The sequence below is a fragment of the Balaenoptera musculus genome, chromosome 20 (genome assembly GCF_009873245.2).
Source record: "Balaenoptera musculus isolate JJ_BM4_2016_0621 chromosome 20, mBalMus1.pri.v3, whole genome shotgun sequence".
NCBI lineage: Eukaryota > Metazoa > Chordata > Mammalia > Artiodactyla > Balaenopteridae > Balaenoptera > Balaenoptera musculus.
Genome location: NC_045804.1, coordinates 17,999,541 through 18,025,468, shown reverse-complemented (window position 1 = coordinate 18,025,468; position 25,928 = coordinate 17,999,541). Strand labels below are relative to the sequence as shown.

General features: G+C 54.4%; 2 protein-coding genes across 4 annotated transcripts in view; one reads left to right on the top strand and one right to left on the bottom strand.

The window, feature by feature from the left end:
- SOCS7 (suppressor of cytokine signaling 7) overlaps positions 1 to 3,115 on the bottom strand; it is a 33,270-nt gene extending 30,155 nt beyond the window's left edge. For all 3 annotated transcript variants that reach the window (XM_036837244.1, XM_036837245.1, XM_036837246.1), the window contains exon 1: positions 1,967 to 3,115. In XM_036837244.1, coding sequence (XP_036693139.1) covers positions 1,967 to 2,934 — 968 coding nt within the window. In that variant the 5' untranslated portion in view covers positions 2,935 to 3,115. The remainder of the gene's footprint in view (positions 1 to 1,966) is intronic.
- A 5,600-nt stretch (positions 3,116 to 8,715) lies between these two features.
- GPR179 (G protein-coupled receptor 179) lies at positions 8,716 to 25,610 on the top strand. The gene is made up of 11 exons (XM_036835341.1): positions 8,716 to 9,571; positions 10,871 to 10,979; positions 12,589 to 12,676; positions 13,117 to 13,352; positions 14,152 to 14,220; positions 14,608 to 14,717; positions 15,006 to 15,244; positions 15,415 to 15,553; positions 16,195 to 16,300; positions 17,115 to 17,261; positions 18,724 to 25,610. The coding sequence occupies exons 1-11, from the start codon at positions 8,778 to 8,780 to the stop codon at positions 23,821 to 23,823; spliced, it is 7,137 nt and encodes a 2,378-aa protein (XP_036691236.1). The 5' UTR covers positions 8,716 to 8,777; the 3' UTR covers positions 23,824 to 25,610.
- Positions 25,611 to 25,928: the final 318 nt, after the last annotated feature.

Sequence of the window (25,928 nt, the reverse complement as noted above, 5' to 3'; positions counted from 1 at the left end):
AAATGTTCACATTCTCTGTACAACATGCTGCCTCCTAACAGCAGTCAACCAAACGTTCATACATGAATACCTAGCTCTTCTCCAATTCATCAGAAAAAGCTCTTGGACCAAAAAATGTAATTCTCCAGTGCCCTGAACTAAGCTTCTTTGCAGAGCTACAGCCCAATTTGCTCTGCAGTAGAAATCTGTATTGTGCTTAGTGTGAGGGTTGGTCACAGAGCAGCCAATGACCATTAAATTCTGCTTCCAAATGCAAAAAACCATATAATGTTATATGCCTTTTCCTCCTCCTAATCTATTAGACGTAGCAGCTAATTTCACGCCACACCTCCTATGTGGCGTCTCTGGAATCTTAGACCAAGTCCTGGTCAATATGGAACAAAGGCAAGACAAACCACAAGAAAACTAGCAATCTATCCTATGTCATTACCCACAGCTTCAATCCTGCCCTCCCCCCAGCTGATGAAAATTTCATCTACACTGGTTACGTGGAGCATCAAATGCAGAGCCTACCACAAAAAAGCTGCTTCCGCAGCCACACTTTTCCAGACCTGAGCTCCCAGCGTGAGTTCATTGGGAGGCAAATGTGGAAACATACATCTACCTGAAGGGGCAACACGCATCAACCTACTGATTTCCTCAGGAAGTCTGGGTTTGGTCTGATCCCCAAGATAAGCCCCTGGCCCAGCTGTTCAGAAAAGGCAACAAAGTCAAACTGACCAAGGGAATTCCCTGGAGGTCCAGCGGTTAGGACTCTGCGCTTCCACTGCAGGGGGCACAGGTTCCATCCCTGGTCAGGGAACTGAGACTCCCCCGTGCCACATGGCAAAAACAAAAAAACAAACAAACAAAAAAACTGACCCCACACTTTCCTCTTGAAGTACAAGTTCCTTTGAAAGGATGAGTGGTTTCCAGTCCAGATCACACCTTAGGACCGACTAGGGAGCTTTTTAAAAATTCAAATTCTTGGCCCTCTGATCTTTTCCCAAAGCTCCCCACATGATTCTGGTGAGCAGTCGTTCTCAATTTATCTGTTTACCTGTTTTTCAGCCTTGGGTTGTGGCTACCAGTGCATCTCATGAATCCATCACATGAGCTGCACCAAAACCAATTCCAATCTTTCTAAGAACCCACTCAACAGTGCAAACCACAATGGCAGTTACCACAAGGGAAGTCTCATTTCATTGACACAAAAGTTGACAGCTTTTCTAAACCGATGTACAAATCTAACACTGGATGTCAGAGAGCTGTCCACCCTTCAGAAATGCAGGGAAAAAATGTTTAAGTTTGGAATTTTCATCAATTGGCCTAGAACTCATGTACTAATGTACATGAGTATATCTCATACTTAGACTTCTCATGTGGGTTTGAGAGCAAGGCTATTTTCTATTCTCACAGTGGTCAGCATACAGGCTTGAGATACCAAGTATATCTAAGAAACCAACCAAGAAAACATTAAAACTTTGAACAGAGATGCCCAACTGACTGCTGGCCTACAACTACACAAGTCTGTCACATCATCTGCACGCCTGAGTGTGAAGGGGGTGCTGGTACATAGAAAGAATAAGCAAGGTGGTCGAACACAACACCAACGTTTTGCCCCAAAGGCTACACCTTTCCAGCAAGCCCCCTGCCAGGGGTAATGGTAGACAGACACCTTGGAAAAACTTTAAAAGCTGGGCCAGGGTGGGCGTGGGGGGGGGATGGTTTGGAATCATCGCCCAACTAGAGAGAGGCTAACCAGCTGATAAGTGTCACCGCGGGAGTGAATTCTTAGAGTGAAGGCTGCTCCCACAATCAGCTCTGACCTAACGGGCAATGTCACCACCTTTCGCCCCAAATCTCCGCCTCCTTATGAAGACCATATCTTAAGAACTGTCAGGATCGTGTTAGCAGTAGAATAAAAGGGAAATGAAACGAGAAAAGGAATTGTCAGCCAGCCCCACCGCCCCGCAGCCGGTCTCACCTCCCCGCGTCCAGCTCCCGGCCCGCAAAGCCTCCCACGTCTGTCAGGCTCGCAGCTGAAGCAGCCAGCTCTCCGGAAGGCCTCTTGCCGGCCCCATCCCCACCGCCGGAGCCACCGTTGCAGCTCTTCGTGCGGAAGAGGCGACTGAGGCGGATTTTGAGGGAGCTCTTCCGAGAAGGGCCCGCGAGCGGCCGGAGGGGCCCAGGAGGAGGCGGGGGTGGGGGAGCTTGCTGCTGCTCCCCTCTACTCAAGCGCCCTGGAGGGACCAAGTCCTGCACCGGGAAGGGCACCGGGGGTAATTCAGGGCCCGGGGGCTGCAGCAGAAGCCGGCCGCCCCCTCCTCCTCCGCGGCCCGGGCTGCTGAGCTCCTCTTCCGAGCAGCTGTTAGTCTCCAGGCTCTCGGCCTCCGACTCCAAGCCTTCCAGGACCAGCAGCGCGTCGCTTGTTTCCGTGGGGTCCTCCCCGGCCTGCGGGGCGGCAGCAGGCGGCTGGGGCTGCGGAGGGGGCGGCTGCGGGGGGCACGGGCACGGGCAGCAACCCCCGCCGACCGTCTTGACCCCGGGCCCCGCAGGCTGCCCGAGCCCCAGAGCCGCCAACTGCGCCTCTAGTCCAGCCGCCGGGCCCCAGGTCCGCTCGAGCGCCAACCCCGGCGGCAGGGCCTTGGGGTCCAGGGCACAGCGGTGCCGAGGACACAGCAGTTCCGAGGGTCCCGGCTCCCGGGCCGCCTCCGCGTCCTCCTCCTCCGGCGGCCGACCCACGTTGCGGAACACCATCAGCTGAGGCGGCCGGGAGCCCCGCGGGCCCGGCCGCGCGAGGAAGGGTGGCGGCGCGGGGCCATGGCCCGGGGGCGGCGGCGGCGGCGGGCCTGGCTCGGGGGCCGCCTCTCCATAGCCGAGCAGGCGGCTCAGGACGCGGTACGAAGCGGCCGCCGCCGCCGCCTCACCATCCCGGAGCTCGGCCCCCTGCATCGGGGAGAGGGAGGGAGGGCGGGCGGCTGGGAGCCGGGCTGGGGTGGGGACTAGGCCGGGCCCCTCCGGAGCCCCGCCCGCCGCGGCCCCCGGAACGACAGTGCTAACGGCCGCCGCGGCCTCTGCCTCATAGAGGGGGCGGGGGGCGCGCGGAGCCCAGCGCGAGCCCACCCTGCGCGGCGCCGCCGAGCACCGCCCCCTATGCGTCACTTCCGGGTGATGGTGGCCACGCCCTTTCCCCGGGGCGTGCTCGCGCCGGCCTCTCCGAAGAGTGACGTTACGCGGGGCCTGGGCCGCTATTGGCCGTGAGCTGCTTCTCGCCTAGCCTTTAGTCCGGTACCCGGACCCTGGTTTTTCACTTCCCGGGCCCTCAGGCCGAAGCCACCCTTCCGGATAAGGTGGGGTGGCCCTGGAAAGCTTGGTCTAGTCCTGGAAGAGAGCTGCTGGCCTTGGGAGGACAGTACCTTTGGCTCTGGTCCCGCCTATGCCGCTTGCGATGTGTGACCGTGGCCAAGTCGCTTGTTCATTGACTAACTGTATGCCAACCGCCTTGGCATCCAGTGAATATTTATGGAGTGACACATGAATAACATGTTCTAGACCCAGTGCTGTGCTGATAAATGTTGAACAGCCGACTGTCGGGAGAAAAGGGGAATGTATGCATATATATAGGTATGTAAGGATGTGTAGCACAGAATTTACAAATAATAATGTACATTTGCAGATTCCTTATAACCAATTTATTCTCACAGAATGCTTTCACTGATTTTTTGCCCAACTGCTGTATGGGTAGCCAACCCAACTGGTTTCAGTTGACCGGGGAATGTAATCTCGACATGGATGTTGGTTGATGTCCTCTGTGTCAATGTAAGAGGAAAGTGAATAAACAAAGACGTCTTACCTGTCAATTATGGGAGCAACTTCTTTGCTGAATAGGAAAACAATTTTCAAATACTGAAAGAATATTTCCTCAAGTTTTGTGCTATACAGACTGTAATGGCTACAGACATAACACATTCACTTAAAATCTGAATTATTTACATTTTCTCATCACTTTCTTAAATCTAGATTATCGACAAAACAATAAATCAAGTCCCTATTTGTAGCGCTTGCCGATTTCTATGGTGTAAATCCTCCCACCAAGGCTGATTTCAATCTACCATCTTGACTTTACTGAACACAGAGCATACTATTATGCAGTAGTTTCATACTATTATGTAGCAGATACAATAACACAAATAACCTCAAGAGCACAGGTAAATAATAATAGTAAAATTATTAGGAAGTGATGAGTTTTGAGAATGTATTAGCTTTGTTTTTAATATATTTAATGTTTGTATAATTTAATTTTTAATAGTTGGCTTTGTTTAGCAACTGGCTTGTAGGGAATTCCCTGGTGGTCCAGTAGTTAGGACTCTATGCTCTCACTGTTGAAGGCCAGGGTTCAAGCCCAAAAAAAAAAAAAAAAAAAACCAACTGGCTTGCAAAATTTATTCCACGCCCCCTGCAGTGGGAGTGCAAAGTCTTAACCACTGGACCACCAGGGAAGTCCCAAAATTTCTGAAATTTTAACAGTTGGCTTTCACAAGCCTGTATGAGCCAGTTCCACAGCCACTAGACCTCAGTTTTCTCATCTGCAAAATAGGGATAAGGATTGCTGCTTTGCTTACTTGCAGGCATGTTGTGAAGATCAAGTAAGTTCAAGCTTGTGTAGAGGAGGTGTGACTGGAGGCAGGGAGACCAGTTAGGAAACCATTGCAATCTTCCCATGAAGAGATGTTGAGGGATGCAAAGGATAAGGAGGAAGGGTCAGCCAGCAGAACTTAGCAACTTTAGTACCTGAAGGTGCATTTAGGGGAAGACGATCCAGGGTCTGCTATGAGTTCTACAGCCAGAGAGAACTTTAAAAAAAAAAATTTACTTATTTAGCTGCATCGGGTCTTAGTTGCAGCATGTGGGATCCTTAGCCACAGGCATGTGAACTCCTAGTTGCGGTATGTGGGATCCAGTTCCCCAACCAGGGATCGAACTCGGGCCCCCTGCATTGGGAGCACGGAGTCTTAGCCACTGGACCACCAGGGAAGTCCCCAGATAGAACCTTTTAAAATGAATATTCACCAATAGCCTGTGATTATAACCCTTCATGGTTTCCCACTGTTCTTAGGCTAAAGACAAAACTCCTTAAGGAGGCCTATGGGGTCCTGTGTCATCAGACCCCCGCCTCTCTGGTCTCATCTCCCACCAGGCTCCACCTTGTTTTCTCTGCCCTGCTGTTCCACTAGCCCTGTGTCAGGCTCAAAAACATGGCCATTGCATAAGCGATTCCCTTTTCTTGAAAGGATTTTTCCCTCCTTTTTTGCTTCATAAACTCCTACTCATCCTTCAAATTAAACTTACTTCTCTCTACCTCAAGGAAATCTCCCTGCCTGGGTACTTCCTCCTCACTGAGCTCCAAGACCACTCCTTTGTTGCACTTCATTGCACAGGTGTGATTTGTTGGCTATCTGTGAGGTTATTTGATTAAAGTCTGTCTTCCCTATTAAGCTGTTAGCTCCGTGAGGGCAGGGGCCTTGTCTGCTTTTTGCCCATCATGGACTCTCCAATGCCAAGGACTGCCTGGCACGGAGTAGGCCCTTGATACATAAGCATGGAATGGTTGTTCCATGCTTGTAAGAAGCTCCTGATACAAATTCATCTCTAATTCTGCACAACAGAATTAATAACCTCCCTTGCCCGTGAGAAAACTGAAGAGTTACTTACCTAAGGTCACACAGTTCAAAAAGGTGAAGTGGAATTCAAAACCAGCTCTGACTCCAAAGATTATATTTTCTACCCTCTCTCCAATACCTTTTAGGTGTTACTTAGGTTTCTGGAGAAAAGAAGAGAAATTGCTATAGGACCATAGCACACCGGAGGCCTAAGAAGACCACCCAAGATCCCTGGCTGTCTCTGGAAAACTCTGGCTCCAGAACAGGTTACCCCCACGAATGCAAGGTCTGTAAGCTCCGCAGCGCCCTCTGCTGTCCAGCTACTTGCCTGGCCCCAGAGGGAGGCAGACCATGTCTGCCACCTGGGGTATCTCCACCTGCCCTGAGCACACAGAGGCACAGGGGGACACACACAGGCTCTTCCTAAGGCAGAGCAAGGAATGCTGCCTTTCTCCATTTCCTGAAATGTCCAGGCCTGTAGCCCAGTTCCTGGAAAAAATATTGAAAATTAAGCTCCAAGCAAAGGAAGTGTATCTTTGTATGAGCTGGATTTGTGTGTGTTTGTTGGGTAGGTTTTACGTCTACATATACCTGTTTCCTGAGGGCTATATAAGTGGTCCCTGCAGTGGTAGAACCCTAGTTTAAAAGGTTTGCAAAGAACAATTCAGAGAATCTAAACCAGTCTTGAGTTCACTCAGTCATTCAGCAATGGGCTAGACTTCAGTGATGAATGAGACAGGCACGGTCTCTGCCCCTCTAGAGCTTGCCATCTAGTTTTGAGTCCTAGTCATGCCATTTCCTGGACATATTACCAAGAGCAAATAATTAAACATCTTTGAACCTGTGTTTCATTTGTAAAAATAGGTCAGTAATAATCCCCCCTTGATAGAGCTGTTGTAGGGATTAAATGAAAACTTACACGCAAATGCTACAGCACTATTTGAACATTAGTTATTATTATGAAAAGCTTCTTGGGGGAAAAAACAACTGACTATTATGTCTTCACCCAAGGTGTTCTGTTGGCCCCGGACTAACAGTAACCAGTAATAATACCAAGAACGTGGAACGGAGCACTTGCTCACCCCACCCCACCCCCTACCATCCCTCTTTCTGTTGGCACACAGGAATCAGAGAGGCAATGGATGTGTGGATGTGTGATACAGGTCTGACCCCAGACCACTCGCTGGCTTTGTGGCCTTGAGGAGGTCACTTAGCTGACATTCGGTTTTAGCTTTCGTTTCCTTCTCTATTAGAGAAAGGTCTGGGACATAGGCACTCTTAGTTCTGACATCCTAGGGATTCTGTGGAGGTTTGTCCTCTAGCCCCCATCTCTTCCTCCACCCCTCACGTTCCCAGTGAAGGTTCCCAAGCAGAACTGTTGTTTGCAGAGGCCACCGGTAAAGCAAGAGAAGTTTTTAGCCATCACCACCCAGCCCTCCCTACATAAACTCAGAGATCTGGGACATCAGAGGTTTAAGAAGCGGGGATGGGGGCAAAGTGAGAAGGGGAGAAACTAACAGATAGCACATGCACATGGGGCCAAATCACTGGGTGAGCGATCAGCGATGGGAAAGGGGTGGAAGAGGGAGGGAGAGGAAGGCAGGGGCTTTGTTCCGTGGCTGACTTCCAAGAATCCACACCCTTCTGGATCCGAGGAGGCTGCCTCAGACAGTGCTAACTCTGAGTCTTCCAGTTATTGTGTCCGACAGAGGGAAGGATGTGAGGGGTAAGAAGACCTGGAAGAGCAAGAGAGGTTAGCCATGGTTTTCATGAAGAAAGGAAGAAGACAGGGCTTAGAATGACAAAATGAAGGTGGAAGAAGCAGAAGCAAAACTGTTCATTCTCTTCCCCCCTCCCCACCATGACCCCCTTACTCCGGGCAGTGGTTAACTCTGTGATGCAGGAGAAGGCGGGCTTCCCTGGCTGGGGAGGTGGAGACCTGGTGGAGGCTCCTGCTCTGTCAAGAGCAACAGTGTGGTCCTAGGGAAGTCCCTTCACCTCTCCGGGCTATAGTTAGGTCTTCTTGAGGTCTCTAAGGATGAATAACAGGGTGATGGTGGGGGTTTGATGGGGCACTGTAGGGGAATCAGAGCTCTGGGTTTGAATCTCAACTCAAATGAAGCAGCTATGTGATCCTGGGTGAGTCTCTGAGCCTCACTGTCTGCATCTGTGAAATGGGGATAAGAATATTCAGCATAGGTGGGTTGGGGAAGAGTCATTGAGATAACGCACTTGAAAAACACTTTGTAAACTGCCACAGTCTGTACAAATATCAATTATGGTTCTATTGGGCTCTCTTGGGACTTTCCTGGTGGTCCAGTGGTTAAGACTCCACACTCCCCATGCAGGGGTCCTGGGTTCAATCCCTGGTCAGGGAATTTGACCCCACGTGCCGCAACTAAGAGGCTGCGTGGCGCAGCTAAGACCCGGCGCAGCCAGATAAATAAATAAATATATATTTTTCAAAAACCCTATACTTATTGGGCTCTCTTGCCCACCCCTCGCCAACCCCAATCTCAAATTCCAGTTCAGCAGCACGGTGTCGGGGGTACAGGCAGCTAGAGCAGATTGCCAGGAGCTGCAGCTTGGCCCTTTATCATGGCCGTCGAAATTGCTGCCAGGAGGCTGAGTGGAGCAGAGGGGTGGAGAGAGGGGCACAGGCTCATCTGCGGTTGCTATGGCGCCCCATCCCGGATTTGCCCATCTCTCCTAATGGAGCAAAGGGCAGAGGGGGGGAGGGAGGAAGAGAGAGAACGACTAGTCCCTTCTGTCTCTCCCTGGAGCATCTGATGTAGGGTGGGGAGTGAGGGGAGGGAGCCTAGATATTGGATAAGAGGGGGAGGGAAGAGTGGTGTGCCAGGATTAAAAGGGTTTGCGACGAGGGGCCACACTGAGAGAGCAGGGAACACAGCCCTCATGCCTACGTCCAGAAGCCAGCTGATGACGTGAAAGAGAAGAAAAAAACAAGCAAGACAGCGTGAGCATGAGAGAGAGGAAGAGAGGAAGAGAGAAAGCAAGGATAGGAGGCGTGCAAGCAGGCAGCCCCACACTGCGGCCAGCCTCTGCCTGGGATCTCCTGAGCCTCCAATACCCCGGGCAGCCTGGACCCCAGGGTCCCTGAGAGCTGCCCCAAGGATGGGCACCAGGGCAGTGGTCATGCCTCCTCCTGTGTGGGGGCTGCTGGGCTGCTCTTTCCTCTGTGGCTGGGCTCTGGGGGGTCCGAGGCTCCTCCGCTCTCTGCCCGCGCTGTCCTCCCAAGTCAAGCCAGGATCTGTACCCATGTGGGTGCCCCCAGAGGGGGCTGAGGCAGCCCTGGCTTTTCTCTATTCTGGAGATGCCCAACAGCTGTCAGGGGCTAATTGCAGTGAGCGCTATGAAGCCCATGGGGCAGGAGCCAGACCAGGGCTCCCCCCAATCCTATGGAGGGCAGCGGGCACCATTACGCAGGCTGCCAATTTCCTCAACATGCTGCTACAAGCCAACGACATCCGGGAGTCCAGTGTGGAGGAGGATGTGGAGTGGTACCAGGCACTGGTCCGCAGCGTGGCCGAGGGGGACCCAAGGGCATACCGGGTTTTGCTGACCTTTAACCCTCCACTGGGGGCCAGGCACCTGCAGCTGGCCCTGCAGGCCACCAGGATGGGGGAGGAGACCATCCTTCAGGACTTGTCCGGGAGCAGGGTGCAGAAGGAGAGCCCAACCGGGGCCCTGGACACCCCTGACCTGCAGAAGCGGGTGCTGACCAATGACCTAGGGAGCCTTGGCAGCCCCAAGTGGCCACAGGGGGATGGATATGTGGGGGACTTGCAGCACGTGAGGCTGTCTCTTCCCTTCCTGGAATGCCAGGAGGGCCGGCTCCGTCCGGGCTGGCTTATCACACTCTCAGCCGCCTTCTATGGACTCAAGCCAGACCTCAGCCCGGAGATCAGGTAAGTGGGTTTTGTGCAGGATTTGATGCTATTGTGGATTTGTGGGGTGGGGGGCCCAAGTCCAGCCAGCTGTGCGTAGGCCATTTGGTATGCACATGTGTGGGGGACACAGGTGTGTGTATTTGCATTCAGCTGTGTATATCTGCAGTTGACTCTGGGAATCTGCAACTGTGTGTTAACATATACAGGTGTGTGTATGTACTACATATAAATCACTCCATTTACAAGTAGGTATACACGTGTGTGTGTACAGATGTGTGGACATAGCTGGGCATAGGTCCTGGCCTCCAGGTCTGAGTAGTGGGTACAAGGCAGGAGAGGGCTTGGTGCGGGAGACAGTTACAATCCATGCACTGGCTTCTCAGAGGAGTCAGATGGGCGCTTCAGGAGTGAAATTCGCTGCTCCCTAGCAATCTAGAACTGTAAAAGGAGGCTTCTGCTAGGGAAGGAGAACACTTGGGGGGAGGCTTGGAACCATTGCCTTTTCTGTCCAGGAGTTGGCCAGATCCCCAGGGTCACTCCCAATGGCTATATTCTTATATCAAGTCCTGACCCCAATAGCCTATGATACTCCTCAAATAACTGACTCCCTCCCTCAGCTGGAGTAAAGAGGTGATTGGGAGCCATGATGGGAAGGAGGGAGCAGATGGATAGTGTACCGCAAAGCATTCAACAATCGACCTTGTTTTCCCAGCTCTGTGTCCCCATTCGTTGTCCCCGGCAGAGTTCCTCTCCTGGCCACAGGCAGCCTGGCTCCTTGCCAGCTCTCTCCCCATTCAGCCCAGAGCAGGGGTTGAGAGCCCTTGGGCCAGGCAGCTCTGACTCTGGGCCCCTCTATTCCATATCTCCTTTGCTGTGATCAATTCAGACCTGGTTTGGGCAGAGTGAGGGGGTGGTTAATAGCTGCGCTTTGCGTGCATGTGTGTGTGTGAGTGTGTATATACATGCAGTGGGGAAGTGTGAATATCCCTTTCAGACAGATCATCAGAGCCGCAGCTCCCATATGTCTCGCCCCCTCCCTTTCCCATTGATAGAAATCAGGAAATGCTAGCATGTTGAAAACCTGAGGGATGGGGGGCGGGGGCAGGGAAAAACCTAAGGGGAGGAGGATTGTTGCAGAGACAGCGAGGGTTAATAGCACTGGAGAAATGGCGTGCGTGTGTGCCCTCTCTCCTGGCACGCTGCAGCCACTGTGCTAAAGTTTGTAGAGCTTGCATTGCCTCATAGTCTGGGGTCCAAGAACACATGTCCACCTTGGCATCCTTCACTGTACCCCTAACTGCCAATTCACTGCCCTAGGGGGCAGGTGCAGATGGACGTAGATCTTCAGAGTGTGGACATCAATCAGTGTGCCAGCGGCCCAGGCTGGTACTCTAACACACACCTGTGTGATCTCAACAGCACCCAGGTAAGGATACAGAGGGTGGGGGTGCTGGTGTCCTGCCTCCCTCCCCTTTCCCATCACTGCCATCAGGAGCAGCTGACAAAGGCACACCAGCCTCTCCGGGCTTCAGGGAAGTTCCTACTGATAAGATAGATAGAGATGAGATACCAGGCTTTTTAAGAGTGAGGACACATACAGCCTAGCCCCATCCCCCACCTGAGACAGCCACCTTCATTCCTTTGCATTCTCAGTGTGCTTCCCTGTCTGCTCTCCCTTCTGGTACTGGGTGCTCCAGGATCCCTTCCCAGGACCACCTCCTGAGCCTCTATTAATCGTCCCCTTTGTCCCCTTTCCTTCTCCTGAACCACATTCTCCATGTCAACAGAGCTCTGGGCTCCTTCTGACCCACAAAGGATGCTCTGTTTGGTGTTTGTTGAAATAAGTAGAATTGCTGGTTGGGGTGTAGGAGGAGACTAACCAGAGAAGGAACTTGAAGAGCTCTGGGACTGGTAAAGGTGATGGAACCCAGGCGAGATGCTGGCAAAATCAAAGCCGTGGATGCAAGAGAATCTGGATAATGGAAAGCAATGGTTGGTAATCCTGCAAGCCCAGTACTGGGAAACTGGCAGGTCAGTGAACTAATCCACTCCACAGTTACACTGACTGCATGCTTGTTCCTGAGCTGAACCAAAGCCAAGGGGAGCCCTGCAGGCTGCTGGGAGGTGTGGTGGGTTTGGGCATCTGTTGCTCTTCAGGGCACATGTGTTTGGAGCTATCAGTCCAGGGATGGATAAGGGCTCCCATTGTCCAGTGCACTTTTAAACCCAGCCACATTCGTGTCTCTGGGGATGCATTTGTCTATGGCAGGAATAGAACGTTTTCCAGTGGTCTGAGTAAGAGGGGAAGCTGGGCCACGATTTCAGAAGCACCTTCTAGGGGCTGCATATGTAATCTTCCTTCCTTTGCCCCACTGCTGTCTGTTCCCAGCCACTCCCTACAGCAGGTCTGACCTCATCCACGGGCTCATCTTCCCTGCCTGGCTCTGAGGTCTACTCTGTCCCCTGCTGGGCAAACATCAATGGGTGGAGGTGGAATAAAGAGCTGGCCTTGGCATCCCACCAGCCTGGCATTAGCCTGGCATTAGGGCTGGGGAGAGTAGTCCTGCGCCAAAGCCAGATGGCCCTGATGGAGGAAGCTGCTCCTCCATGGGGGCCTTTTCAACCCACCTGTGTGCCAAAGAGGGAGGCTGATGGAGACCCTTGAAGCAGGATGTAGGCACACAGGTGTGGTTGAGCTCAGATTTCTCCCTGCTTCCACCTCCCCAGCACCTTGCTCTAGCATCAGCTGGGCACTGGGAAATGGCACCTGTGAGGCTCCTGTCCGGGCCAGTCTGAATAAAAGGGTGATCCATCTCCATACTCTTTGCTTGGAGGTCTCTTTGAGAAGAGAGGCAATGGTGGGGGCAGAGTAGGGTTTCCAGGGATGGAAGGCTTCCCAAGGGCTGGGGTGGCTTTCTGGTGGGGCTACCCAGTGTAGACCCAGGGGCCGTGGATAGGAAGGTAGATGCACCCTCCGTCTCTTCCCAGGAGGGAAAGCCTCATATAAATACCGATTGTGTTTGTCATCCCCACAGTGTGTCCCCCTGGAGAGTCAGGGCTTTGTCCTTGGCCACTACCTCTGCCGCTGCCGACCTGGCTTCTATGGGGCAAGCAGCTCCGGGGGTATGTAACTATGCGGAGGGCCAGGAAGGTGTTTTACAGGCTGGGCTGATTGGAGGGGGGCATCTGGGGAAGAAAGGCAAGTTGGGGTGAGACACTGGGAGAAAACTCATGGAGCAAGGGAAGAATGTCGAGAGAAGCAGGAGAGGCAGGCAGGGTCCAATTTGGGGGTGTCTGTTCCTTCTGAGAATGAGCTTATAACATGCCAGTCTGATGCAAGCTGACCTCGCAGTGAGTCCTAGCCTGGCATCACCTCTTCCTGTTACCCTGCCTTTCCCTGAAAGTACCCACTTCTTCATTCCTACCCATCCTGACGCTACCCCAGGGGCCACAGACCATAAGAGGGCAGGGAGAGAGCTGTGGTGACCATTGGGAGAGAAGGCTGGGGGTCTCAGGATGTCCCAGCCATGCCCCTCTCCCTGCACCCATCTTGTTCTTTATAGGCGCAGAGGAGGGTGCTGCCCAGCCTACCGGGCAATTCGGGTCCCCTCAAGGCAGCTCTGGGAGGCTGCTGCAGTGCCAACCATGTGCTGAGGGCTGCTCCAGCTGCCTGGATGCCACGCCGTGCCTGGTGGAAGAAGCCCCCGCGCTGCGGGCAGTGGTGCTGGCCTCTCAGACGTGCTGCATGCTGGCCGTCTTCCTGACCATGCTGGTCTCCTATCGCTGCCGCCAGAGCAAGGCAAGGGAGGCCCCACATCTCTCTTCTACACACGTGTCCTACCCATCCTGAGTCTCTAGCATCAACCGGAGACCAGAGACTACCTAAGACTAGAACTTGAGAGAAATGGGTTCTGGCCCTGATTCTTAATCTAACTCACTATGTGACATGAGGCAAGTGACCTCACCACCTTAGACCTGTTTCCTCACCTGCTCAATGAAGGCATTGGACTTGATTCAAAACACTGTGTAGGCACTAGGGGAAGTGATCTGGCCCCTCAGACATGTAAATAAAATGACAGCACAGCAAAACAGGGGCCAGGATAGAGGTGTCAGTTGCTGTGGCAGCTCAGAGAGGGGACCCAGTCACCCTGCCTGAGATGGCGTGGGAAGACTTTCTGGAGAACGTGACATTTGAGCCAAAGTTGACGGTCAACTGACAGAGAAGCGAGTTTCTAGACAAGGAGGCAGTCTGACCCAAAGCTTGGAGGAAAGCCTGAGATCCCTTCTAGCTCCAGCAACCTCTGATTCTAGCCCAGGTCTGCAGCAAGGCCCAGGCTGGGACTGGGAGGGGCATGGGCCTGGGGTGGCAGGAGCTATATGAAACCTTTGCCTTAGCCAGCCTTAGTGCCAGTGGAGCTAAGAGCCTGCGGTGAGAGTGGCTGTGGATGGAGAGGGCAGAGCTAATGTTACAGGGTGAAGCTTTAGCCCAGGGCCATGGGGTGACCCCTCAAACAGGCCTGAGACCCTCCTGTACCATCCTCCAGGCTCTGTCCTCTTGCTGCCCTGCTTACATACCTCTCTCTTTCCTGTGTTTACAGAGGATCCGGGCATCTGGAGTGGTACTGCTGGAAACCATCCTTTTTGGATCCCTGCTGCTCTACTTCCCTGTGAGTCTGTGGCCAGAGGTTGACCCCACCTCCCAGGATCCCCCATAGTCCCAACCTGGTACCCTCCAAGCCCCAGAATCCTTCCTCTCTGCCCTGTTGGGGGGATTCAGAGACCTCAATATCCTCTAATTCATACCCACAAATGACAGGCTGGTCTAGTGAGCTCTGGAACCAAACAGCCAGGCTTAAAAGGAGCTCTATGACCTGCTGTGTGACTTAGGACAAGTTACCTAACCTCTCTGATAACAAAGCTGCTCCTTTGCAGAATGGAGGTGATGATGCCCTCTATGACAAGGTGGTTAGGAGGATCAGCAATGTGTTTAGCATGGGCCTGGCACACAGTGGAAGTGCAGTGGAGAGCAACTATTTTTGCCCCCTCCCCACCAGGTCTTCATCCTGTACTTCAAGCCCAGTGTATTCCGCTGCATCGCCCTCCGCTGGGTCCGGCTGCTGGGTTTTGCCATTGTCTACGGCACTATTATACTCAAGCTTTATAGGTAGGGTCTGGGGCAGAGCTTGCTCTCACGCTGCTCACTCCAGGCTACCCCAGCTCATTTACGGAATGAAGTTCTTCACAGCCAGACCCCTACCAGCTCTACTCCTCTGTGCCCCCAAGGCCTGCTCCCATCACTATGGCCCTCCCCTCCGTGTAACTTTTTTGGGGGTAAGAGGAGGCGGTGAACCATGGAAGGGATGGGAGGACAGGGATGTGCGGAGGGAAGGGAAGCAAAGGCCAGCGGCATCTCCCCTCCCTGCATCCACCAGCCACACTCTAACCCTTGTAGAGTGCTCCAGCTGTTTCTGTCTCGAACGGCCCAGCGGGGCCCCCACCTGAGCAGTGGGCAGCTGCTGCAGCGTCTGGGGCTGCTTCTGCTGCTGGTGCTGGGCTTCCTGGCTGTATGGACAGCGGGGGTCCTGGAGCAAGGTGTTCAGCACATGTCCCTGGTGGCGCGAGGCCACACCCACACAGGCCGCCACTTCTACCTCTGCCACCACGACCGCTGGGACTACATCATGGTTGTGGGTGAGCTGCTTCCACTGAGCCCAGCCTCACTCTGGTCCCCCTCCCTGTACCTCCAGGGGTCCTCCTGCCTTGTACCTGGGCCCCTGGACTGGGCTCCCCCCAGCACGGCCTGCAGAGAAAGGGGTGCATGGCGGCTGAGGTGGTACCCGGCCCTCCTCATCTCCCCACAGCCGAGATGCTGCTCCTGTGCTGGGGCAGCTTCCTCTGCTATGCCGCCCGGGCTGTTCCCTCAGCCTTCCACGAGCCGCGGTACATGGGCATCGCCCTGCACAACGAGCTGCTGCTTTCTGCTGCCTTCCACGCAGCCAGGTGAGGACGGGCCCTCCTACCCACCACGCCTCCCACCCTAACACCACTCCTCACCTCTCCCAGGTGAGGGTACCCCCATCCCACAGCCCTCCTTGCAACACCTACTACGCCTCAGCAAGGTGAGGAGGGCCCCACCTGTAGCTCTCTCTCTACCCCACAGACACCCTTCCTGTAACCCATGTCTCACCCAACACCCGAGAAGAGGAAGCATGCTCCACTCCTAACTCCTCTCCCATTCCACCCGCCCCCCCCCCCCCGGTTCTCCTCCACATACAGGCTCCATTCTCCCTGCCTTCTTCCCCCTCACACCCCAACTGTCCTTGCAGCAGGCCTGCTATGAGTGTCCACAAGGATCTGGCCCTGTGGTGAAGGTAGAATCAACCCACAGGGTGGTCCATAACAGAGTTAAGTGCTATAAGCAGCCAGAGAAGGCAAGCTGGAGTAGTCTGGGAGGGCTTCTCAGAGGTGGAGATTAACGTGAGCCCTGAGGTGGGAGGGCAGGAAGAAGGAAGAGTGCCCTCCTCACTGCACGGAGCACCTCTAGGAGATCAGGGCGGGGCCTGGGGAGGACAGCCACTGAAACAGGTGAAAGAGGCCACTCCCACCTGTAGCTAACCATCCCCTTCCCACCTCACCCTCAGGTTTGTACTGGTTCCCTCCCTGCACCCAGACTGGACGCTCCTCCTCTTCTTCTTTCACACCCACAGCACAGTCACCGCCACACTGGCTCTGATCTTCATCCCTAAGGTGAGGTCTTCCCCTGGCCTCGATGTGAGGCAGACGCAGCCCCTTTGCCAGGGGCACTGTGGTGCTGCTGTGCCCACAGCACCCTCTCCAGGCCAGGGTGAGAATGACACCCTGGGCCCTGAGGGATTTGGGCCCTAAGCAAGTAGCCCACTTAGGAGTCACGGAAGGAATCTCCGTCTCCAATCCCTGGGCAAGGGAAATAAGAGCTAGAGCCGGGACTTCCCTGGTGGCGCAGTGGTTAAGAACCCGCCTGCCAACGCAGGAGACACGGGTTTGAGCCCTGGTCCCGGAGGATCCCACATGCTGCGGAGCAACTAAGCCCGTGTGCCACAACTACTGAGACTGCGCTCTGAGAAGCCCACGCACTGCAACGAAGAGTAGTACCCGCTCTCCGCAACTAGAGAAAGCCCACACGCAGCAATGAAGACCCAACACAGCCAATAAATAAATCAATAAATAATTTTTAAAAAAATAATAAAAACACTTGGAGTTAAAAAAAAAAAGGGCTAGAGCTGAAGGGAGTCCTTGTAATACAACTGGAAGGTTGGCAGACTCTGAAAATCAACTCAGAAGCAGTTACAGAAAGATAGGTTGGGGGGGGAGCTAAAGGACATGGCTAGGAATTGTGGGGGCAGGGCATTGAGACCCCTGGTCTCTGAGCTAGAGAAAATCAGGAAGGAGAGGGAACAATACTCCTTGGACCCCCAGAACTCCAAATCAGAGGGGGGGGGTGAAGATTTATGGAGTAAATACATATGCCACGGGGCAGGGAGCCAAGGTGAGTCTTTTTCCCGATCATGCCCACCATGGCCAGATCCAGAAGCCGGGGGCTCCTCCCCGAGAGGAGATCTTGGATGAGGTGTACGAGGACGAGCTGGACCTGCAGCGCTCAGGCTCCTACCTGAACAGCAGCATCGCCTCAGCCTGGAGCGAGCACAGCCTGGACCCTGGAGACATTCGGGTAGGTGCTGCCCTCCCCGCCTCCTCTTGATGCTACTTAGGGACTGGGCAGGGGGCACAGCTGCCCTGCCACCCGGGCTGTGTGCCACTGCAGGTCCCCTCTCCTCCCCATAGCTTTTCCTCTAAGACCCGCCTCCCTCTCTTCTCCACCATTGCCCTAAGCTGCTTCCCCTGACTCTACTTGAAGGAGGCCACGCAGTGGATAAACCCCCCCTCCCCCCAAAACCCCAGAACCCAGATTCCTGAGGCCCACTTGGCAAGGTAGAGGCAGAACCATGAGTGGAGCTCAAATCACCTTTGTCTCCTGTGTCCTCCACTCCCACTCAGCAGGGCCACCATGACGGGCAGCCTAAGAAACCCCTCAGTCCCCAACATACCAGGCAGTTAGTGACCCTAGGGCCATTGGGGCTGCGTAACTCAGGCAGTGAGTGGCTACCAGGGATTTCCACACCAGGATCCCCTTTCCCTGGACCCAGCAGTGTTAGAGAAAGGAAGTTCTTCCTGAGTCTTACATCAGGAGAGCATCCTTACCGTACTTTTCTGCTTAAAAATATCATTATAGTCACAGAAACCCTAATGAGAGGCTCGGAGGGTAGGATATAAAGAGACCTGGCGGTGAAGCCCATTGTCTTGTAGAACCTGCATGTGGGAACAGTCCCAGGAAGCCACTTTGTCCATCCCTCCACCTCCCCTGGGGCCCCCTCCACAACTGACTCGTTTACATCCCCCAATTCCTTCCTTGTCTCAACTGCCTTTGTCTCTCTTTCCTCCGTATCCTCCTCATCCTCTGAGCTCTGCCTGCCCTGCCGCCTGCCCCCTTGGGGATAGGCTGAACTGAGACCCCAATCCAGCAGGCAGGCCAAAGAGTGGAGGCACGCTGCCACAGAGACACCATCCTTGACCCTCCAGTATGGGGAGCCCACGTACCTCCCCTATGCTGGCTGCGGGGAGAGATCCGAAGTACAAAAGACTTTCAAAGCCCCATTCCGTCACTTACACCTGAATATGGCAGTTTTCACGCCCACTGGTCCCACCACCAATCTCATATAATCCTCTTAAGAAAGTGAACACTAGGCAGCCAGTTTTCCTTACTTTATTGAAGCAGAGGCTCAGAGAGGGCAAGAAAATAGCCTGGAGGCACATGATGGGTCAGCAGCCTCAAACCCAGGTTTCCTGCCCCCCAAGCTGGAGACGTCCCACCAGACCACAGTGCCCAGAGAAGGCAGTGGTGTGCTGAGGCCTCGGAGCTGAGCGGGTCGGGCTCGGGAACTAGGTTGTTGGCCCTGCAGGACAGAGAGGTGAATTCTGAGTTTTAAAAGCTGGGAAGGGACACAGCTTGGTGGGAGAGAGATCCCCCAGAGAAAATGGTCTGAGCAAGGGGTGAGGGGCAGAGCAGCGCCGCCAGGGGATGGAGAGCTTGGCTCTCACCGCCAGCTCTGCTCCCCCGGTGACCCCGTCCCCAGGACGAGCTGAAGAAGCTCTACGCCCAGCTCGAGGTCCACAAGACCAAGGAAATGGCCGCTAACAACCCGCACCTGCGCAAGAAGCGAGGCAGCTGGCGCCAGGGCCTGGGCCGCTCCTTCATGAGGTACCTGGCCGAGTTCCCCGAGGCCCTGACCCGCCAGCACTCCCGGGACTCGGGCTCCCCGGCCCGCGGCAGCCTGCCCGGGGGCTCCTCCCGCCGCCGGCTGCTCAGCGCCAGGCTGCTCAGCGCCAGCCTCCGGGAGCCCGCCGCGCCGCCGGCTCTGCGCAAGTCCCGCAGCACCTGCGAGCAGGACCGCGATCCCCGCGGGGAGCAGCACCCGCCTCTGCTCGACTCGCTGCTGCGGAGGAAGCTGGCCAGGAAGGGCCCGCAATCCGAGAGCCGCGAGTCGGCGGCAGCGCCGCCCGCGCTGAGCTTCAGGTCGGCCAGCGCCCACAATCTGACGGTGGGAGAGCGGCTGCCCTGCGCCCGGCCCGCCTCGCTGCACAAGTCGCTGAGCGTCGTGGCTGGCTCCAGGGAAAAGGCCCTGCTCGAGGCCAGCCAGGCCTACCTGGAGGAGACCTACCAGCGGGCGAGGGAGCGGGAGGAGAGAAGGAAGGCAGAGGCCACCCTGGCCAGCCCAGCGCGGAGGCCCTCGGCCTGGAGGCTGGAGCGAGCTCGAGCGACTCCCCTGTCGGCCCCACCTTCCCCGGCCAAGAGGAGCAGCGTGGACAGCTCCCACGCCTCCAGAAAGCTGCACGAGGAGGCCGTGAGAAGGCTGCCCCACCAGCCCATCCAGCACCAGATCTCCACACCCATCATGGCCACGTCCGGGGTGGGCCTGGGGGAGCCGGGGATGCTGTCTCCCACCTCCACCTTATCTCTGGCCCTGCTGCCAGCTCCCGCCCCTGCCCTGGCACCCATCCCAGTACCCCCACAAAGCCCCAGCCTACTCACCTACATCTGCCCCTGGGAGAATGCAGAACTGCCATCAAAGAAAGAAAATGTGGCTCAGGAAGGCCCCTCGGGGCCAGGGCGAGGCAACCACTCTCCCGCCCCAGGTCGGGCCAGGCTCTGGAGGGCCCTCTCTACAGCAGTAGAGAAGAGGGGGCCTGGGGAGAACGGGATGGACACAGAGGACAGGTGTCTCCAGGGGGAAGCTGATGAGGATGAGGACAGGCCCAAGGTCTTCTCTAAATCCCACAGCCTCAAGACCCCTGTTCAGCAGGGTTCCATGCGTAGTCTGGGACTGGCTATCAAAGCTCTGACCCGTTCTCGGAGCACATACAGAGAGAAAGAGAGCGGGGAAGGGAGTCCTGAGAAGGAGGAGAAGGGCCGAGCTTTGGGAGAGGGTGTGAGGGCATGTCCCAGATCTCCCAGGTCAGGCCGGCCCAAGGCGGTGAGTAAGCAGGCCGCGCTTGCCCCCTGTGATGACGAGGAGTCCCTCCAGAACCAACAGAACGCTCACACAAGCAGAATGCTCCAAGTCTGTCACCAGGAGGGCAGCAGGGAACAAGAAGACAGAGGCAGGAGGCCATCCCAGGGTCTAGGGGAGGGGAAGGTTGCGAGAGCAGGTAAAACAGGGCCTACCACACTGAGGCCAGTCAGGCAGGGCACAGTTAGGGACAAAAATGTTAAGCAAGCAAAAGCAGCCCCTGGGGGGTGGCGGGAACTGCCCAAAGCTGGCCTCCAGCCCCTGGGCAGTGCTGACCAGAGGGTGACAGATGTATGCCCCTGGGAAGTCACCGAATCAGAAACGTGTCAGCCTGACAGTAGCAACAAGGCCGAAATCTGCCCCTGGGAGGTGAGTGGAGTCCCCGAGGAGGAGGCACTGAGGCAAGATCTAGATGCCTCCCAAGATGAGAGGGGGAAAGCCTCAGAAAAATCAGAACCCAAAGATGTGGTTGCCATTGCTCAGAAAAAGCCAGAGAGGCTGGTCAGGGGACAGGAGGCAGTGTGTCCCTGGGAGAGTGCCGATCCTGGGGGTCTGTCCCCTCGGTCAGCCCCTCAGCACTCTGACAGAACCAAGGGCAGGTCTGAGACAGTGGGCAGTGTGGAGCCTAGAGAGGTAGAGACACGACCGTGGGAAGCCGCTGGCCCAGGAGCTTGTACACCTGACATCACCAAGGCAGAGCTCTGTCCCTGGGAGGCAAGTGAAGGAGGAGAGAATGAGAAGCCGTCCCAGGAGGGAGTAAAGAAGCTCCCCCAGGCAAAGCAGAAAACTCCCAAGAAAGCAATCTTCTTGGAAGAACAGAAACTGGGTGAAGGGTTGGAATCTCTTTGTCAGTGGGAAAGGACAGACTTCCGGGGCCCCTCAGCAGTCTCTACTCAGGCTCCGGGAACCCCCAGGCGCTCGGGGAGTTTGGGCAGTAGCGTCGCTGAGGTGTGTCCATGGGAGGCGGGAGATGCTTCTGCTATCGGGAAAGCAGAGATTTGTCCCTGGGAGCGGGGTGAGGAGGTAGTAGGGAAGGAAATGATGAGTCAGACGACAGGTGGAGAATCTCTCCAGGAAAAGGGAAAAACCTCCAGAAAAGGGAGCTTTGGAGAGACGTGGGAACAAACTGGGAAAGCAGTGCAGAAATTTAGTCAACAGCAGGAGTCAGTGTGTCCCTGGGAGAGCACAACCCCTGGGCACTCCAGCCCACATCTAGAAAACTCCTCATCCAAAGCTGGTGGCCAACTCCTCAGCAAGGGAGGAAGCAGAGCAGCGCAGGTATGTCCACGGGAAGATCTCAGGTCAGAGGCAAAGGAAGCAACACCTGCCAAGGCAGAAATCTGTCCCTGGGAGGTGAATGAAAGAACGACAGAGGACTGCACATCGGGACAGGCATCAAAAGGAGAATCTCAAAAGGACAAGGAGAAGATGCCTGGAACATCAGGAATCAAAGATAGCACAACTTGGGAAAAGCCTGAGGCACAGATGCAAAAGCAGGAAGCAGTCTGTCCCTGGGAGAGGGTGGACCCTGGCAGCTTCTCCCCACAACCTGGTCCTCGAGACACAGATAGACCCAAAGCCACTTTCCAGATGTCAGGCAGTATGGGAAGCAAAACCGCTGAGATCTGTCCCTGGGACGTGGAGGAAATCCTGCCTGCTGAGAAGGCAGAGATCTGTCCCTGGGAGGTGAGTGCTGGAGCAGGGGAGAAAAGGGCTTTGGGAATTGAGGCCATTAGGCAATTTCCAAATGATACAGGAAGGGCTTCTGCAGATTCTGGACCTGGAGAGAGAGCTGTTACTGCTCCAAAGAAGCCAGAGAGGCAGGCCCGGGAGCGGGAGGTAGCCTGCCCCTGGGAGAGCTTGGATCCAGGGGGCTCCTCTCGGCATTCAGACACCCTGGGCACCGACAGACCAAAAGCTGGGCTCCAGGTATTGGACCGTGCGGGGTGCAGGCCAGCTGAGGTGTGTCCCTGGGAAGCAGAGGGAGCGCCTACCAGTGAAAAAGCCAAGATCTGTCCCTGGGAGGTGGATGAAGGAGCCCCTGGGAAGGAATCAGAACAAGAGATGGAGACTGATTCCATGGGGCAGAGGGAGAAAACTCTAGAAAAGGGGAGACTCACCTCCCTGGGAGAAGACGTATCAAAATGGGAGACAAAACTGAGTCAAGAGCAGGAAGCTCTGTGTCCTTGGGAGAAGGACTTGAGGACACCCTCTGCTCAGGCCCCCGAGGTCTCAGACTTGCCCAGCAGCGGGAGTAGCAGAGTGGCAGAGGGGCACGCCTTGGAAGTGAGTGATGAAGCAGCACAGAAAGGGGACCTGACACAAGACCCAAAGATGGGCTCCTTCCCAGAACAAGCAGAGAAAGCAGAAGTCACTGCTGAAGATGGGGAAAAAGCAAGCAATCAGCTACGACCTATCTGTCTACCGGAGAGCATGGCCCCGGCAGGCTCTTTCTCCCACCCAGACAGTCACTGCCCTGACCAACCTAAAGCCGGTGCTCAGACACTGCTCAGCGCTGGGGGCAGGCACGCCGAGGTCTGCCCGTGGGATGCTCCTGCCATGGATGCTCCCAAACCTGACAGCGGCGCCAAAGCTGAGACCTGTCCCTGGGGGGTGACCGAAAGAATCCCTGAGGAAGGGGTGTCGAGACAGGATGGAGAAGGGGAGCCTCAAGAGGAGAAGGAGAAAGCCCCAGAAAAACCAGAGCACAAAGCTGTGGCTGTTCAGGCAAAGTCAGAGAGTGCAGATGGGAAACAGGAGGCTGTGTGTCCCCAGGAGAGTCAAGATTGTGGGGGTCTGTCTCCACAACCAGCCCCACAAGCTTCTGACAGAAGCAAAGAAAGTTCCCAGGCAGCAGGCAGCGTGGGGGCCAGAGTAGCAGAAGTGTGTCCATGGGAAGCAGAAGAGGCTCCCTCTGATAAGAAAACAGAAATCTGCCCTTGGGAGGTGAGTCGAGCAGCAGAGAAAGGGGGACTGGAACAAGAGGTGGAGAGAGAATCTCAAGGGCAAGGAGAGACGTTCCTGCAAAAGGCAGGATCTGGAGGGACTGAAGAACACTTTTCAGAAGAAGTGAACAGAGGGCGAGAGACGGTCTGTCCTTGGGAAGGCACAAGGTCAGAAGGGCTCTCCCCCCAGCCAGACGCTCCAGACATGGACCAACCCAAAGTCAGTCCCCACAGAGCAAGCAGTATGGGGAGCAGGACGGCAGAGCTATGTCAATGGGAAGTCACAGATCCAGAAGGAAATAAAATAAAGGGGACCATGGCAGACATCGATATATGTCTTTGGGAGGTAACTGGAGCCCCATCTGAGGAATCTGGCCTCCTGGCTTTAACAGAAACTCAGACAGAAAAACTCTGCCCCACAGCCCCTGAGAACCCACCATGCTTTTTAGTCCACAGACCTCTGGGTGGCTTCCTTCCAGAAGGCAAAAGCCCCTGCCCCAAAATGAGCAAGCCAGCCAGTACTTTTACTCTGGAAGGTGTCAGAGAACTCCAAGTACCTTCAGAACTTGGGCTGAGGACCAGCTTAGTCCCAGAGCCAACTCTCCAGGAAGCTAAGGCTCAGAAGTCTTCCTCCTTAACCGAAGACCAAGGAGAAGTAGCTTCTAAAGCTCAACACGAAGAACTCACCCCTCCAACTGTCTATCCTTGGGACTGGGAGTAACAACTCCATCAGGTGAGGTGAAACATTGGGTGGCTATCTTTTAGAAGCCAAGGTCCTTTCCAAGTCCTAGGTGTTTCAAAAAAACTGAATCAAACACACTTGGCCACTTTCTCTCTCCAAGGTGGCCAGAAGTCAACTCATTCCAAGACAAATTGTACAAAAAGGGTTTAGCTCAGACCCCAAAAGTTAATCCCATCCCCTCTTTACTTCCAACTCTTCTTCCTGCTCCAGAGAACAAGGGCTGGACCTTCTACTTCTAATGAATCCTCCCATCCAGCTAGAATACTCAACACAAGCCGTCTGTGACAGGACACTCACTTGTAAAGCCAATGTTAGTGATAAAAGGAAGTCAGCTGTGCCCAGCCCACATTTTCTCAAAAGCAGACCCATTCTTCTGTGAAGTCTACGAAGGACGTTTTTTGAGAAGAAACTAAACCACGCAAGGCATTGGCAACATAGGGGCTGAGGATTACAGAAGGTTATAAAGGTCACCATAGGAAGCTTAGAAGCCACTTATTCAAGTTCAAAGATAAATCAGGGGGAAAACTTAAATGGCTCAAAAGAGGCGCCTGAAATGCCTTAAAGATCCTGTCATTTTGACTTTGGATCTCCAGGTTCTGCTTTATTCTCTCATACCTGCCCTGCTTGACTGCTGAAGTACAGAGAATCAAGCACACTTACGTCAACATCTGGCATCCAAAGCAACATCAGAGACAGAGAGCATAAAGGGAAAAGCAATTGCTCCAGGTCCTTCCCACGCCAGCTTTAAGTTTAAGCCCAGTTTAAGAAGTATGACTCTTACAAGCCTTTTCAGATGGCCTTCCCTCCTTCCTGCCCCATCTTTTGCCAATCTGCAGAGTTCATCCCACTGCCTCATTCTCCTAGCCTTTCAGCGCTGTCATCAAAGGGACCCCTCTCTGTTGTCAAATGCAATTGGAGCTGGGGGGAATTTCTGGTTCCAATGCAAGAACCACTCCAAATCACTTGCTCAGTAACAAGAGGCCCACATCAGTCTCTTTCCCGAGAAGCCCGAGAAAGAAAGGAGGTCCTGTTTACAGCCAGCACTTTAACTGCCCTCAGAAAGAGTAGTGCTATGAGGCAGGTTAGAGGCCTGAGGGCCAGGGAAAGGGCATCGTGTAAATACAAAGCCTCCTTTCTTAGGGAGCTCTCTCTCGTTCTTAGCTCGGTTCAATTCTCTCAAGTCAATTCAGGCTACCCTTACTTAAGTGGTCCTAGATAACAGAGTGCTGGAACTAGGTGATACTACCAGAGGGGAATGAGGAAGGAGAAAAACATTGGTCACAGACGTCCCAGGATTGGCAGGGGTGAGGTGGGGGTGGACATTGGCAGACTAAACATGGCACAGGGGCCCACCCTCTAACTGGACAGATACTGATGCCATTCACCAGGAGGAAAAAGACAAAAGAAGGGGACCAAATACCCAATGGGGAAAATACCGGTCTGCATGTAAATACTCTGGGCAGCTACAGGGCTTCACAGAAAAAGGAGCAAAGTGCTCCATTTCCAAAAAGAAGAAGGAATGGAGTAACCCACTTTCAGAGACCAGAGGCCCTTGTTCCTTATCTAGGCCTTCCCTCTTACCTAGGTCCCCTGCCCTAGGCTTCCAGAGCAGTAACTAAAGTGTGTTTTTCTGGGCTCTAGCTAGTTAGCCTCACAGCTTCCGAGCCAATGCAAATTCTGCACCTCAGAACAATCCCACTGGGTCTGGACTAGCTGGGAACAGAAAAGTTGTCCCTCTAACCACAGTTGTGAAATAAACCATGGGGGAAAAAAATAAAGAATGCTTTTTCTTGACTATTGCAGTTGTTTCTAGCTTATTCACTATGGTGATTTTATTTTTTCAGTGTTTCTAAACATTAATAGTAGATAGATAAGGAAAGAACAATGCCTGCTCTAAAGCCCAAGGTAGCCACATGGCAGCCTTCAGGACCATGGGACTGTCTGGCTAATTCTCAGCCAGTGCCCAGCTACATGGGTGGCACTGCAGATGGTCTCTGCCTGGCCCTTCAAGCCAATCCTGTACATCTGGGCCATCTGCTCAGCTGGATTTGATCCCAAGGGGAAATGAAAATTGCACTTATCCT